Source organism: Oikopleura dioica, chromosome 2 (genome assembly GCF_907165135.1).
Source record: "Oikopleura dioica chromosome 2, OKI2018_I68_1.0, whole genome shotgun sequence".
Lineage (NCBI taxonomy): Eukaryota > Metazoa > Chordata > Appendicularia > Copelata > Oikopleuridae > Oikopleura > Oikopleura dioica.
In genome coordinates, this window is record NC_137292.1 from 6,172,514 (window position 1) to 6,186,742 (window position 14,229).

General features: G+C 41.7%; 4 protein-coding genes and 1 long non-coding RNA gene across 6 annotated transcripts; 4 read left to right on the forward strand and 1 right to left on the reverse strand.

The window, feature by feature from the left end:
• Positions 1–279: 279 nt before the first annotated feature.
• LOC145696578 (synapsin-like) lies at positions 280–2,643 on the forward strand. Its single transcript, XM_081773643.1, has 9 exons — positions 280–375; positions 1,172–1,271; positions 1,316–1,541; positions 1,580–1,728; positions 1,817–2,008; positions 2,050–2,108; positions 2,146–2,304; positions 2,350–2,459; positions 2,520–2,643. The coding sequence occupies exons 3-9, from the start codon at positions 1,480–1,482 to the stop codon at positions 2,602–2,604; spliced, it is 816 nt and encodes a 271-aa protein (XP_081629769.1). The 5' UTR covers positions 280–375; positions 1,172–1,271; positions 1,316–1,479; the 3' UTR covers positions 2,605–2,643.
• On the reverse strand, positions 2,644–3,326 carry LOC145696579 (uncharacterized). Its single transcript, XR_014133816.1, has 2 exons — positions 3,175–3,326; positions 2,644–2,857 (listed from the first exon to the last, which is right to left on the reverse strand). It is a non-coding gene; the product is annotated as an uncharacterized LOC145696579 (long non-coding RNA).
• Positions 3,327–4,480: 1,154 nt separating this feature from the next.
• Positions 4,481–5,682, forward strand: LOC145697238 (uncharacterized). Its single transcript, XM_081774415.1, has 5 exons — positions 4,481–4,639; positions 4,685–4,743; positions 4,969–5,129; positions 5,244–5,351; positions 5,401–5,682. Exons 1-5 carry the CDS (start codon positions 4,623–4,625, stop codon positions 5,626–5,628), a joined length of 573 nt encoding a protein of 190 aa, XP_081630541.1. The 5' UTR covers positions 4,481–4,622; the 3' UTR covers positions 5,629–5,682.
• A 43-nt stretch (positions 5,683–5,725) lies between these two features.
• LOC145697941 (uncharacterized) lies at positions 5,726–6,642 on the forward strand. Its single transcript, XM_081775148.1, has 4 exons — positions 5,726–5,845; positions 6,040–6,113; positions 6,154–6,289; positions 6,335–6,642. Exons 1-4 carry the CDS (start codon positions 5,812–5,814, stop codon positions 6,640–6,642), a joined length of 552 nt encoding a protein of 183 aa, XP_081631274.1. The 5' UTR covers positions 5,726–5,811.
• Positions 6,643–6,759: 117 nt separating this feature from the next.
• LOC145698763 (uncharacterized) lies at positions 6,760–10,445 on the forward strand. 2 transcript variants are annotated; one of them, XM_081775983.1, is made up of 7 exons: positions 6,760–6,821; positions 6,887–7,037; positions 7,302–7,392; positions 7,437–7,535; positions 7,597–7,662; positions 10,187–10,231; positions 10,285–10,443. In XM_081775983.1, exons 1-7 carry the CDS (start codon positions 6,781–6,783, stop codon positions 10,335–10,337), a joined length of 546 nt encoding a protein of 181 aa, XP_081632109.1. In that variant the 5' UTR covers positions 6,760–6,780; the 3' UTR covers positions 10,338–10,443. The 2 variants fall into 2 exon arrangements, with proteins under 2 accessions (XP_081632109.1, XP_081632110.1); XM_081775984.1 differs by lacking the exon at positions 7,597–7,662 and having other exon boundaries at positions 10,285–10,445.
• The last annotated feature ends 3,784 nt before the right edge of the window (positions 10,446–14,229 follow it).

Genomic DNA, 14,229 nt, shown 5'->3' on the forward strand with positions numbered 1-14,229 from the left:
TGCACTTAACTTGTGTGCGTAATGCTATGATCAAGAAGTTTCTCTCTTACTCAAAGTTGTCAGTGACAATCGCGAGCTAAGTCAAATCTAAAAGGGCAGAAAGATTACGGGAGCAGCTTAAAAGCAGGACTCGCAGCGTACTTTCGTTAGTGAGAGAGCAAAGCCATGGAGACAGATGCCTCCATGAATATTATTTATAACGAGAATAGCAGGAATCGTTTTTTTTTACCGAGCTAACGGAAAATAGCAAAACAGGAAGAAAAAATCGGTGAAAGTGATAAAATCAGTGAAGATGATTTTCAGCCAGCCGCAGATTTCCAACCAGGCTTAGAGAAAAGATCTTCCTTTTGTTATCAACGATCTATATCTGCCTCAGTAAGTTCTTGACTGAAGCTTTTCTTGTTGTTTTAAGGGTAATGGTATACATCGGCGCGGCGCTGCTCGCTCGATCCGCGCTCCGCCAGAACATATTTCTCACGAGGCCGTAAAATCTGAACGGATCGAGATTTTTTCGAGATTTAAACAGATTCGGAATCCTCAAAGTCTCTTCTATAAACTGATCGAAAATTAAAACAATTTTCAAAGAGGAACAATGTGAAAAGTGCCAGTTTCCTTCAAATAACATTTTCTCCATAATTTCTCATCCAAATTTTTTGAAAATTAGACTGTCTTGTAGAGAATCGTCAGCTCTACAAATCCTGTTTTTCAGATTTTTGTTTTGAGCTTTCATTAATTTTACATCGCAATTTGGAAAGAGCGCTACTTCTTCTCGCGCCTCTCCGCTCTCTATTTCTCACGCCACGCCTTCACAGCGCTGATTTCAAGGTCGCTTATTAAAATCCGAAGAGCTTGAAACAAAAATCTGAAAAACAGGATTTGTAGAGCTGACGATTCTCTACAAGACAGTCTAATTTTCAAAAATTTTGGATGAGAATTGTCGAAGAAAATGTCATTTGAAGGAAACTGGCAATTTTCAGATAGTTCCTCTTTGACAATCATTACGATTTTTGCTGTGTTAATAGAAGTAACTTTGATGATTCAGAATCTTTTTAAATTTCGAAAAAATCTTCATCCGTTCAGATTTTACGGCCTCGTGAGAAATAGGTTCTGGCGGAGCGCAGATCGACCGAGCAGCGACGCGCCGATGTATACCATTACCCTTAAACTTCAGTCCGCGGTTTCTAACTCCTCAGTCAAATCTACCTCTTCTCCAATTTATGAGTTTTCGAAGCATGCTTTGGACAGAACTAATGACCTTCTTGATACGATAGGTACCATAAGATATAGCAAGTATCATGACAATATGAACAAAAAGTTGGGTATGCGAACGGAGGAGATGAAACTAGTCAAAAGTGCGTGCTGGTGATTAAAGATAGAAAAAACGAAGATTGGCCGTCGATCTTTTCCAAGCTGAAAACTGCGACCAAGGTCTATCAATTTGCGTTTGAAGAAATTTACATTCTCTGCACATCGACTGGAATGTCCCAAATCTTCGTCAAAGCCACGGACGAGCGAATACCAGCAGATATAGTGCTTATCCGGTAAAATAAGCGTGAGATATTCGTATTTATATTTTCAGTGAAAAGCCGTTCAAGAAGGAGCACAAGGCGATTTTACTAGCGCTCAAAGTTGGAGGCATTCGGACGGTGAATTCGATAGATTCTATCAATGCGTTCTTTGAGCCGCTGTGGATAATGACTGATTTGAAGAACTCGCTGAATAGATCAGGTCCTGGTTTAGTGACGTTTATCTAAGAGATCACCTCATCTAAAGGTGCACCTTTTGGATCTTGAATAATTTGAAATCAGTCTATCAGCGCCTAATTCGACTAACTACTCAATTATCTGCACATCAACAGATGGTCTGACGAAAATAAAAGAGTTCCCAGCGACAATCATCTCTGGAAATAATAACGACACGTGTGTAAGGATCCGGTCTACGGAGCAAATTGGCAATATAGCCGCTCTTTTAAAGAAAGCGTCTGATTACGTCGTCGTAGAGCCACAAAGTATCGTCCCTGAAAATCGGCTTTTTCTCAAGTGATTTAAGTGAGGACGCTGTTTGAAGTTCATATTGTCAAAATTGGAGATTATGTCCGAGTCTTCAAGGTACTTTGAATGATTGATGCAGTTAAAATGTTTGAAGATCACGCCTCAAGCCAAGTCAATGGTCTTCGTAGAGCCGATCGACTTTTCTAGCGAGTTCAAGCATTGGATGGAGCATCTGGCCCTGCTTCATCCAGACATGGACATTGTTGGCATCAGAGCTCATTTTACCACCGAAATGACTTGGAAAATCTATCAGGTTCAATTCTCAAAACATTTCTTCATCTCAACTGTTCAAAAAAAGGTCGAATCAACATGGCTAACACTTGAAAAACTCATGCGCGCTGAGATTTTGGAGCAGATGGCAGCGCTTGTCATCAAAAAGCTCGAGAAATGCGATTCACCTTCAACCAGGTAGCCCAGCAAAATGGCCCTAAAGGGTGCTTTCGTGAGCAAAAAACCTAGAATTTCTAGGGCTTTTCGCCAATTTAGCCGAACTCGACGGCGCAAATCCAGTCTTCCCCTGGCAAAAGAACAGTTTTCTTCGTCTATGACTTGATTGATTCAAATTTTTCAGTAAAAAAGACTCAATTCTACATTTTTTTATATCTTGAATGAATTTATTCGAGCAAGAGAGCAATTTAGCAGATCTTGTTGATGTTGACCTTGTTGCCGTTCTTGCTGCCCCAGCCGTCTTCGTTGCAGTAGATCTTCTTGGTCTTGGGCTTTTCGCAAAGTGGTTTGCACTTCTTTCGCTTGGGGCCGTCGCTGCCGTTCTTCTTGTGCTTGCACTTGAAGAACTCGGGATCCGCCTGAAAATTTTTATATAAAGAAGCGTGAGAACATTGATTTCAATAAAGACAATTTGATTCAGAATCAAATAAGAGGAGCTTACGAGACCTAAAGGTAACATTTACGTCAAATAATCTCAAAAATTGGGCAACTGATTTGATTAAATTGAGATGATTCTCTCTAGTCTTTGATTGAGAACTTTGAATAAACATTCTTGTTCAGTAAAAGCTTCTGTTCTCAGCGCCAAAAAAAAATTTTAAGAAAAACCGTCAATTTTTTCATGGGCAAGCTTTCCTCCCTGTATGCGAAATGCTACGTCTACTGTAGATAACTGTACCTTGACACCCTGGCACATCTGAGCGCCCTTCTCGTCAGCGTTATTCTTTCCGCGCTCGGAGTCGTCTTGGGCGAGGGCGGCGACAACGAAAAGTGAGAAAATTTTCATTTTGCAATTAAATCTTTTCACCAAATAAATTAATCTCCCTCTTGGAGAATCCCCGCTTATATGCAGCAAAAACAAGATAATGATACGTTGGCGCTGTCGCGTGATAAGAAAACTGCTGAAGCTAAGAAGATGCAAAAATTTATCATCAAGGAGCGTGGTTTTTATTTTTGGCTTCAAAGAATGGCTAGTGGACAGCTTGATTTTCGACTAACACATTTTCAGCTAAACTCAGGCGACGTTTTCCTCGGTCTTTTGCTCGTTTGATTCTTGTTTGGGCTAAATTTTTGCTCGTTTTGGTTGAAATTTGAAACATTACCATTCGAGGAGATCGTAGTTTCTTGACCGATTCAAGAATCATTCCCAGGAGGAATAGAGTAAAGACGAAGCCCCAAAGAATGTAGAAGGAAGCAACTTGCTCTTTCGTGAAACTCTCTGTCGCAGCATCAACCTGTTCTTCCGTCTATTTCAAGTTTTAAAGATTCCTAATGAATAATATTAGGTTGAAAAGCTTGAATAAACTTTGAATCTCGAAACTTTTCCTGCACTTTCGCGTCCATGCTCAAAATCAATGACCAAAAAGTTCAGAAATGGGGAACTAATGGATCTCCTAGAGTTCGATGATTTCATCTAGATTCTAGAAAAAAAGTAATCTAGGATTAGTCTAGAAATTTCACCAGTAAGATATACGAATAAGTTATTTGGAATAACTTTATCGATGACTAAAAACCAAACACTAAGCTAAACCCGTTAACCCGTTGCCGAGCGCGGAGCAGTTTCGCTGCTACGATACGCCCCGAGGCTCGAAATACGGCACACTTATTGGCGTAGAAGCCATTTTTACGCCTACCGCTCGGCAACGGGTTAACAGAGCAGTAGGCTTTTGTCCATGCAAGAGCTCCTCTGTGATTGATTTAAATCATGGATCTGGACATGTGATTGGCTACTCATTTCCACGCGAGACAATGAGACGGCCCCGCGCGTGTTAATGGGTTAAATTTAAAAAGTGCCATCAGATCAAACATAAAAACGATAAGTGTCGTGAGCAATCCTAAAAATTTCTTTGCTTCAACAAAATGGCGCCTTGGCAAACATTTGGCGTACTACACGTGCCCGTAAATTTTCGCCAAAATTCTCGTCGGAGGCGACGTGGTGAACCATCCGCGCAAATAGCACTTGTTTGAGTTGCTATTCATTTTCACTAGAGACCAAAGAGAGGAGACAAACCAAATCAGACAAGTTAAACATTAACCATTCCTGACATTGGAAGTTTGATTCAAAATTATTCACGTAACAGAGTTAATACTAGAATTTTTTCTTCCAAGAGACGATTTTTGCCGCCCATGGGAAATTGGAATAGGTACGGAATGAAGTACATCCTCTCAAGAATTCATCCCTTTTTTAGCCACCCAGAGCAAAACATCGACAGAGAGCCCCCACCAACTCAATTTCAAGATCTCGATGGTAAGTCTCTTTCATACACTTTGTACATAAATGGCTTGAACTCTATTACAATAGTATTTGGTAAGTTTTTAACTGAGAGCCTCTGATGAGGAAAAGGATTAATCTTAATCCGGAATGTTTTTATTTTTTATCTCAACGGCTTTTTTTTTGGAAAATATAATTAGCGGATTATCCCAGCAGCTTATCATGACATAACATTGTTACAATAAAACTGGATTTGTTTAGAGGCGAGCGAGTACCACGCTGACATCATCGCTTTCAACGACTACGGCTGGATCTACATTATTGGCGTCGTTCTTATCATCTTCCTTGTCCTCGGCTGCTGCATTTGTCTCTGTCGGCTAGGCGAAGATAAGGCCGTACCAGCTGCTTCCAAAGGCTACCAGGTGAGCGAAACGACTTGATAAGTGAGAATCAGCGTGTTTCGACGAAGCTTTGTCTTGCGTCGAAAAAACATAACACGTGAGAAAGAATCGCTTTTCCAAAGCTATTAATTATAGCCTGTTGCGGAGCAAGAGCCAGTCGTCCGAGCAAATACAATGTATGCGGCTCTTCCTGAACAGATGCCCGCTGGATTCGCCAGCCAAGGACAGAAGCAACCCTCCATGGTAAGACCAGAATATCGTTATTCAACTTATCAAACGGTTTAATACGCAGATGTATCCAGTCGTCAGCCCCTCTCCTTCGATGAAACAGGGTCAGCCCTACGTCCCGCACTACCCGCCACACATGACCATGCAGTACAGCCAGCAGATGCCCCCACAGTACGGCTACCCACAGCCAATGTACAGCCAGCCCTCACGCGACTCCGTCTACAAGCCAGTGCCCAAAGCCGCGGACAGAACCGGCGACGCACGAAAGAGCCCTTCGCCCGAACAGGATTAGTTTCGACTGCATCTTCAATAGTTTTTCAATCAATAAAAATGTGGTAAAATGGAAATAAAGGGTTATTCATAGTCTGAAACTTCTTGCAGAAATCAGGTAGCAGGTGCATCAAGCTTTCAAATCAAACAAAAATACCTGCCTTTAGTCTTGCTTAGAAAACCAGACTTGTCAAATGTCGAGGAAATGTCGGAAATTGGGACAGCTAGGTCTGTAAACAAGGAGTCGTTTCTCAAAAAGTGCCCTTAACCCGTTGCCGCGCGCGTAGCAATTTAGCTGCTACGACTTGCCCCGAGGCTCGAAATACGGCAGATCTATTGGCGTAGAAGGCATATTTACGCCTACCGCTCGGCAAGGGGTTAAATTGGACATTGATCTTCAGATAATTAATATGAAATTGAGAAGCTTGAAAACAGCGCTTTGTTTTTAATGAGGATGTTTTTGAAGAAAACTTCATCGTGGAAGAAAGTCTCGCTGAGAATAATCATGTAAGGCAAAGTTCAAAAGGGCTGACATAAATTATACAAGCTACTTGAGGACGACAGACACATCATGCGACAGAATACGAATGACACGGTACAACAAGTGCCTGTAAAACAAGAGGAGAAAATTGTGGCTACATCAAGCCCGCGTGTGTCCATTAGCTCATCTTCTGTATCTCTATGTAAGTAGCGTTGGTTTTGGTTCGATAGTTATTCTGAAAATTAAGGCTCAGAAAAAAGTGGAACATCTGAAAAACAAGAGCATCAATCATCAGTTCGATCAGAAAATGAAGAAGCATTTGAAGTCGTGGAGAAATCGGAAATCGTGGATGAAGCTCTTCTTGACGAGTCTTTGAAGTCGGATTCCCAAGAAAAAGCTGCTGAAAATCCTGAAGTAAATATCTTCTTTGAGGACCAACAAACACGCGGAAAGAGTGAAAGTCCTCGCACAGTAATCAGCGAGGATGATATCGAGGAAGAGCGGAAGAAGATGGAAGAGGATTTAAAGTCACGGGACGATGATTGTATGCTTTGAGATTAGATAGTATGAAAACATAATTATTTCCTGCGTTGTCTTAAAATTAGGATTAGTCGCAAAGTCATATGCATAAAGACATTCATTTTTTCAATTCATTAATCCCAAAATAAGAAGGCTGAAACCGTCTCTGAGCCGATGCCACCTTTTACAATTAGCGACTTTGAAAAACACGTTCGAGGAAAGGCTCTAACTCTCAAAGAATAAATTCCCATGTGTACAAAATCAAGAGCTTTGATGAAACAGGCATTCAAGAAACCGACGGAGCAATGACCGAACCGATTACTCCAGGAAGTTCGTTAACAAACGTCACTGATGCCAGCACGGAGAAGAATATTTCAACGTCGCAGGCGTCCCTGGATTCGGAGAGTACTTTAAAATCCGAGGACTTACAGGTAAGGCCGTAAGGGACTCTGCTGGAACATTCTGATCAAGATAATCATTTTATAATAGCAGATGTAAAACAAGAATCTAGCTTAGATATGCGGATTAATTTAATGAAAAACACTTATTTTCACCGGCTGCGGACTTCAGTTCGGAATGAATAAATTACCATAATTATTCATTTTCTTTAATTAAAGATTGTTACTACAAGATAATTGAATCCAAATTCTCCTCCAGCCGGCTGATTGCAACATAAGCCCGTAATAACTGCTTAGGTTCGTCGGCAAGAAACGCTTGAAGCCTTCAATGAAGCTGAAAAATCCATCCACGAAGCGAATGAAATCGCTTTGCAAGTCTTGCAAACTGGTAGGGCGTTTTCTACCGCTTGCTTTTTCATCTCGTCGTTTTAGATACAGAAGATTCACTGGACTTTCAGGAGATTGATTCTGACTTAGCAACGACTCTGAGTCTTACATCGACAACAACAAATCAAGTTACTATTACTAAAGGTAATATACAATACTCAGTTAACTTCTTCTCATGCCTTCATCAATATCAATTTTGTCGTAGGAGAAAATCAACAATGTGTAGCCGATGGTGTCATCAAAGAGTCAGATGGAGAAGCACCTGCAGAAGGTAAAATTAAAAGCTATATTTAAGACTTATGTTTAGGGGGTGCACAGTGGGAAAATCGGCAAATTTAAAAGTATATGTATCTTTATTATAACCCCGCGAATAGATCCGTTTTCATCTAAGGATCATTTGATTTCATTAAAAGAAACCGAAAAAAGCACATTTTCAACCCTTAAATCACGTGACAAGGGTTGATTCAACAGTTTTTTGTCTGTAGAAAAAAAGTGCCAAAAGGTTACCTCGTAATTTTCGAGTATATAAAAGAGCAGATCAAGCGCTTTCAAGTGATAGTCATATGATCTTGTGGTCTCGTGAGGAAAAAATTCTAGAGCCGATTTTCTGTCAAAATCCTTGACTTTTTGGCCAAGAGGGTGTTCGAATCCCGACAATAACATTTTTTTTTTCAAACCGTTTTTTCCCAATAAAATGATCAACACTGATCATGTGATCTAGGGTGAGTCATTTTTTGTCCTCAAAAGGACTATTCTGGTGGAGAAGTGCTCCTGGAAGACAAAAATTTTCGACAAATTTTTTCAGCCCCCTTCCTTGATTTTTAATTTTAAGGGGCTTGACGGCCCTTCGGGCCGTTTCAGCCCCCTTCCTTGATTTTTAATTTTAAGGGGCTTGACGGCCCTTCGGGCCGTTTCAGCCCCCTTCCTTGATTTTTAATTTTAAGGGCTTGACGGCCCTTCGGGCCGTTTCAGCCCCCTTCCTTGATTTTTAATTTTAAGGGGCTTGACGGCCCTTCGGGCCGTTTCAGCCCCCTTCCTTGATTTTTAATTTTAAGGGCTTGACGGCCCTTCGGGCCGTTTCAGCCCCCTTCCTTGATTTTTAATTTTAAGGGGCTTGACGGCCCTTCGGGCCGTTTCAGCCCCCTTCCTTGATTTTTAATTTTAAGGGCTTGACGGCCCTTCGGGCCGTTTCAGCCCCCTTCCTTGATTTTTAATTTTAAGGGGCTTGACGGCCCTTCGGGCCGTTTCAGCCCCCTTCCTTGATTTTTAATTTTAAGGGGCTTGACGGCCCTTCGGGCCGTTTCAGCCCCCTTCCTTGATTTTTAATTTTAAGGGGCTTGACGGCCCTTCGGGCCGTTTCAGCCCCCTTCCTTGATTTTTAATTTTAAGGGGCTTGACGGCCCTTCGGGCCGTTTCAGCCCCCTTCCTTGATTTTTAATTTTAAGGGGCTTGACGGCCCTTCGGGCCGTTTCAGCCCCCTTCCTTGATTTTTAATTTTAAGGGGCTTGACGGCCCTTCGGGCCGTTTCAGCCCCCTTCCTTGATTTTTAATTTTAAGGGCTTGACGGCCCTTCGGGCCGTTTCAGCCCCCTTCCTTGATTTTTAATTTTAAGCCCCCTTCCTTGGGGCTTGACGGCCCTTCGGGCCGTTTCAGCCCCCTTCCTTGATTTTTAATTTTAAGGGGCTTGACGGCCCTTCGGGCCGTTTCAGCCCCCTTCCTTGATTTTTAATTTTAAGGGCTTGACGGCCCTTCGGGCCGTTTCAGCCCCCTTCCTTGATTTTTAATTTTAAGGGGCTTGACGGCCCTTCGGGCCGTTTCAGCCCCCTTCCTTGATTTTTAATTTTAAGGGGCTTGACGGCCCTTCGGGCCGTTTCAGCCCCCTTCCTTGATTTTTAATTTTAAGGGCTTGACGGCCCTTCGGGCCGTTTCAGCCCCCTTCCTTGATTTTTAATTTTAAGGGGCTTGACGGCCCTTCGGGCCGTTTCAGCCCCCTTCCTTGATTTTTAATTTTAAGGGGCTTGACGGCCCTTCGGGCCGTTTCAGCCCCCTTCCTTGATTTTTAATTTTAAGGGGCTTGACGGCCCTTCGGGCCGTTTCAGCCCCCTTCCTTGATTTTTAATTTTAAGGGGCTTGACGGCCCTTCGGGCCGTTTCAGCCCCCTTCCTTGATTTTTAATTTTAAGGGGCTTGACGGCCCTTCGGGCCGTTTCAGCCCCCTTCCTTGATTTTTAATTTTAAGGGGCTTGACAGAGGCCTGGAACTCTTAGTTGATCAGTCTCAGTTACGTCCCCAACCCCACCCACACCCGTTGATATTTAAATTTAAATTATCCTTGTTTTTTTCTTAATTATGGTTTTTATAAGACGTCGATTAATATCTTTAACAACTTGTTTCTCTGGAGTTAAACAGTTGTAAAAGAGTTTTGACAGTGAAATTAACGATTTTTAATTTTTCATTTTTTCCTTCTGATGGATGAGGATGGATCCGGATGTGGTTTTTACGACGATAAAAATGTTCAGTGATCATCAGCGATTAATTTTATGCAAAAAAGCCTATTCTTAATCGGCTTTAAGAAAAATCGCATTTTGATCTCAGGGGACCTCAGGTGACCTTCAATGACCCCAAGTCACATGTCAAAATGATCAGTGGATCATAGGCTTTCCATTGATGAATCATTCATCCCTATAAGAGGATGATAAAAAAATCGATTTTCCCACTGTGCACCCCCTACTTATGTTGTAAAATTTACAATGTAAATGTTATTGTCTATTTCTTCGTAAATCAAACATCTTTCAGCCTCGATTGATATCAATGACGCAGGTGTTGATACACTTGTGAAAGGTACCTTTTTTGAATAATAAAAATCAAGGTATTCATACTTTCATATTTTTCAGCAAAAAAATCATCCTCGCCAGTTCCTGAAAATGAGCCTTCTGAAACTCAGTGACTATCTTTTCTTCAAAAAGACTACTACCATCTTGTTTGAACTACAACTGTTCAATAATATTGTTTTGTAAATAAAAATTGTATGTTCTTAATTTTTTATTTACAAATTGAATGTACAAAAATTTACGCTTCGAGGCAATCCTGAGGCGCGCATCGTTTGCAGCTAAAGCCAATTTGACCATCTTCGATATTATCGACACATTTTTCTATAAGAACAATAAGCAGGGACATTGATGAAAGTTTAGTCATTGAAGAAGTCGTTCTAACCTGATGGTTTGCAAGGTTTGATTTTGCACCAGCCGAAGTCCTCGATTTCTTTTTTGTCGACACACATTGGCTTAACACGAAGATAACTAGGCTTATTAGATGAAAATTTGGCCACTTTTTCTAGCTTAGTTGAGGGGTCATATGACACAGATTCTGAAAGCCCAGAAGCTGAGCTTTCATTTGAGCCCCATATCGAGTGGTCTGGGTCATGCCCGCAAGGCAATTCATGGCACCGGAAGTTCCGAAATTGGCACTAGAACTCTTCAATCGAATTTTTGGTTGCCGGTACTGGCTTCAAATGGCTTGTAAGTAGGTGCGTTAGAAAGCCCAGCGTCTGAGCTTTCTAAAACGCCAATAAAATACTGTTGCCAGACTTTCTAGTGGCCGCTAGAGGCGCTAGAAAGTTGGATGAAATTCCGGAAGTATGAAATTTTCACTAGAAACTTGTCAATTAGTTATAAATATTGATGTAGTCATTAATAATAATGTATAAAAAAGTTGAACCGCGGTTGAACCGCGCGGTTGACCATCCGGTTCGGCCCGGTTAACTCTAGAATATCCCCAAAACCACTGAATATGCATATCAATCGACTGGAAATTGAGCAGAGAACAAAATAAAATATAAACCGCGGTTGAACCGCGCGGTTGACCATCCGGTTCGGCCCGGTTAACTCTAGAATATTCCCAAAACCACTAAATATGCATATCGATCGACTTGAAATTGAACAGAGAACAAAATAAAATATGAACCGCGGTCCAACCGCGCGGTCGATCTTCCGGTTAGCTCTAGAAAATCTTCAAAATTGATATCAAATTTGACAAATTGACAAAAAAAGACAATCATAATTATTCTTTCTAAAACCATCATTTATTTTGTTATCTCCACTCAAAAAGGCACAGAAACAGATTCTTCATCTTCGAATTCCGGCTCATCTTCAATGCTCTCTCCAATTTCCAATTCGGGCTCATCTTCAACACTCTCTACGACCTCCATCGCATCATCCTCTTCGTTCTCTTCCATGATTTCAGCCTCTCGCGCGATTTCCTCTTCATCTCTTGCATTCTTCAGAAGATATATCTGTCTGTCTTCTTTTTCAAGCTCTTTTGCCTTCTTTTCATTCTTTGGTCGCTCAAGCATTGCCTTCTTGACAATTGCCTCTTGTTTTGCTGGAGTCATTTCCTCAAGCCACTCAGCAGTTTTGTTGTACTAGAAATTTAAAAGTTTTTAAATTAAAATCAATGAAAATACCATTGCTTCGGCAACAATGAAAGTTCGCCTCAACCCAAGTCTCGCGTGGCTTCGTTCAAGATTTTTGAGGACCCCGAAGACTCGTTCGACGAGCCGAGAAGTGCCAGTCAAAAACCCATCGTGGTCAGCCACCTTCTTTCCGATCTCCTCCCACTTCTTTTTTCTTTTAAAAATTTCTTGTGACTTCGCTCCAGGCTCTGTCGGGCGATTTTGTCGAGCTTTTTCCGCTGAACTCCGTCCAAACCTCTAAACTGCGTTCGAATTCTCGCCAAGACAGCTTTCATCGACTCGTCTTCATCTTTGACGGCAGTAATCATTCGAGAGAAGCAGTTCTTTTCGTCGGCCATCATCGCATTGTAGTAGTCCTCAAGCCTCTTGAGAGCGCCAAAGATGATGTTGTAGGAGCTGGAAGTTTCGGAGACAACAGCATGAAATTCCTTGAGCGCCCCGTAGAAGACGAAGAATGGAATGGAGCAAATCAAAATAACGATCCTTGAAAGGATCGTTGACACCATTCTCTTCCTTGATTTCAAAAAAGAAGAAGAAGAAGAAGAAAAAGAAGATCCCTTTCCTGTTAAGTTTTCCATTGGGATCATCGGCGTTGTGGAAACTCTTGATAAAATCTCGTAGAAACTTTGCCGTGTCGCTCGAATCACCGCATTTTCCGCCAAGAACTTCGTTAAGAAGGTTCAAGTGCAGCCAAAAATTACGCATATTGGTTGGCACCACGGCAAAACGTGAACCGAGGTCTATTTACGGATTTTTAATGAAATCAAGGAAGAAAACTTGGACTGACGATCATAAAACCTCTAAAAATGAAATCAGCGCATCTTAATTCATCCTAATCGGAGGAAAAAGTACTAAAAATGAATTTTGAAATTTTGATGACTCGACAGAATTTTATGATTCATGAATCTTTTGTTCCATTAAAACGCTAGAATTCGACTAGAACGGTGTCAAAAAGAGTAGTTTTGGGGTCATTTTTGAAGGAGATTTCAAATTTTATGATAAGAAACAACTAAGACTTCGTCTTAGTTTGTTTATTCTCATAATGGGTAGCTCATATAATATAATATAATATAATATAATAACAAGCTCATCATTGAAAGATGAAAACCAGAAGAAGGCATCTCAGCTGTTAAAAAATCGTTTGTTAAATAAATGCGATTGCCTAGGTTAGTAACAGTCTTTTCTTGGTTCTCTTCTATGATTTCATTATTAGAAAAATCCTTTCCTTGGCCGAAGATACGGATTCGGGTGCCATACCATACTTCTTGCTGGGCTTCAAGCTCGTTACGAAGGGATTTGGCGTGGTGACCGGTCAAGTTGAGGGTACGGGCGCCAAATAGAGTCATGATTGCCGTGAAGACTTTCGAAGCTTTGGCAACATCGGGATCAGGAGTATTCAAAGACTCGTCGTTGGGATCAGGGTTGAAGAGGATTTTCTTTGCGGGCTTCTTTTCGCTCCAGTCCTTGTAGGTGTATCGTTCTAATAATGAAATCATAGAAGAGAATCGAGAAAAGAAAATTACCAAGCCAAGCAGTCGCATGCATTTGACAAACGATTTCAACAGCTGAGATGCCTTCTTCTGATTTCAATCCTTCAATGATGAGCTGATTGGCGTGTAGCTGAGCGGCGCAGCTGTCGGAAACCAGGAAGCCAATTTTTTGTTTTAGGATCGACCAGAAAGGAAGAGCTCTAAGTTTCGCCAGAATTTGTTTCGCCATGTCCTCGCCTTTTGATTTTAAAGTAAGCTCCAACAATTTTGATTTAAAATACCTTTTGAAACAAGGGTTTCATAAAGACCAATCGAAAATGCTCGACCCTTAGTGTTGACGTAGACGATGCCAGTTGCGCGTGCGCTGTGCACTAACGTGGCGTCGTCTATTAATAGACAACCACCGGGCTTTGCGGCCTGAATTTCTTCGATGAGTTGCTCTCTTGCCAAGGTTTCAATGCAGAAGCGTTTGGAGTTGATTGTGGCTGCTGTTGGTGGATTCTGGCCCTTCAACTCAGTCAGGCTGGCACAGAGGGTTTTGAAAACAGTCTCGCAGGTGCGTCCGTGGAGTCCCCTCATCAAGAAACAGAGAAGGATCTGGATAGCTTTGGGATGATAAGCAAGTTGGTTGAAACCTCGAAGATCTTCTGCACCATCGACGCCATCAAAGGAAAGTCGTTGTTTCTTGAAGAGCTCGGTCGCTGACGATGAAGAAAGGTTGGCTTCGTTTTGCTTGTTCTCTTCGTTGTCTTCAGTTTCTTTCGACGCTTGCGAAGAACGGAGGATTCTGGGGGTGGATGAAGAAGAAGGCTTGTCCTCAAAGACGTCATCGTCTCCGTCGCTCAGGCTGACCTAAAAGTCTCTGTTAACCCTAGCCA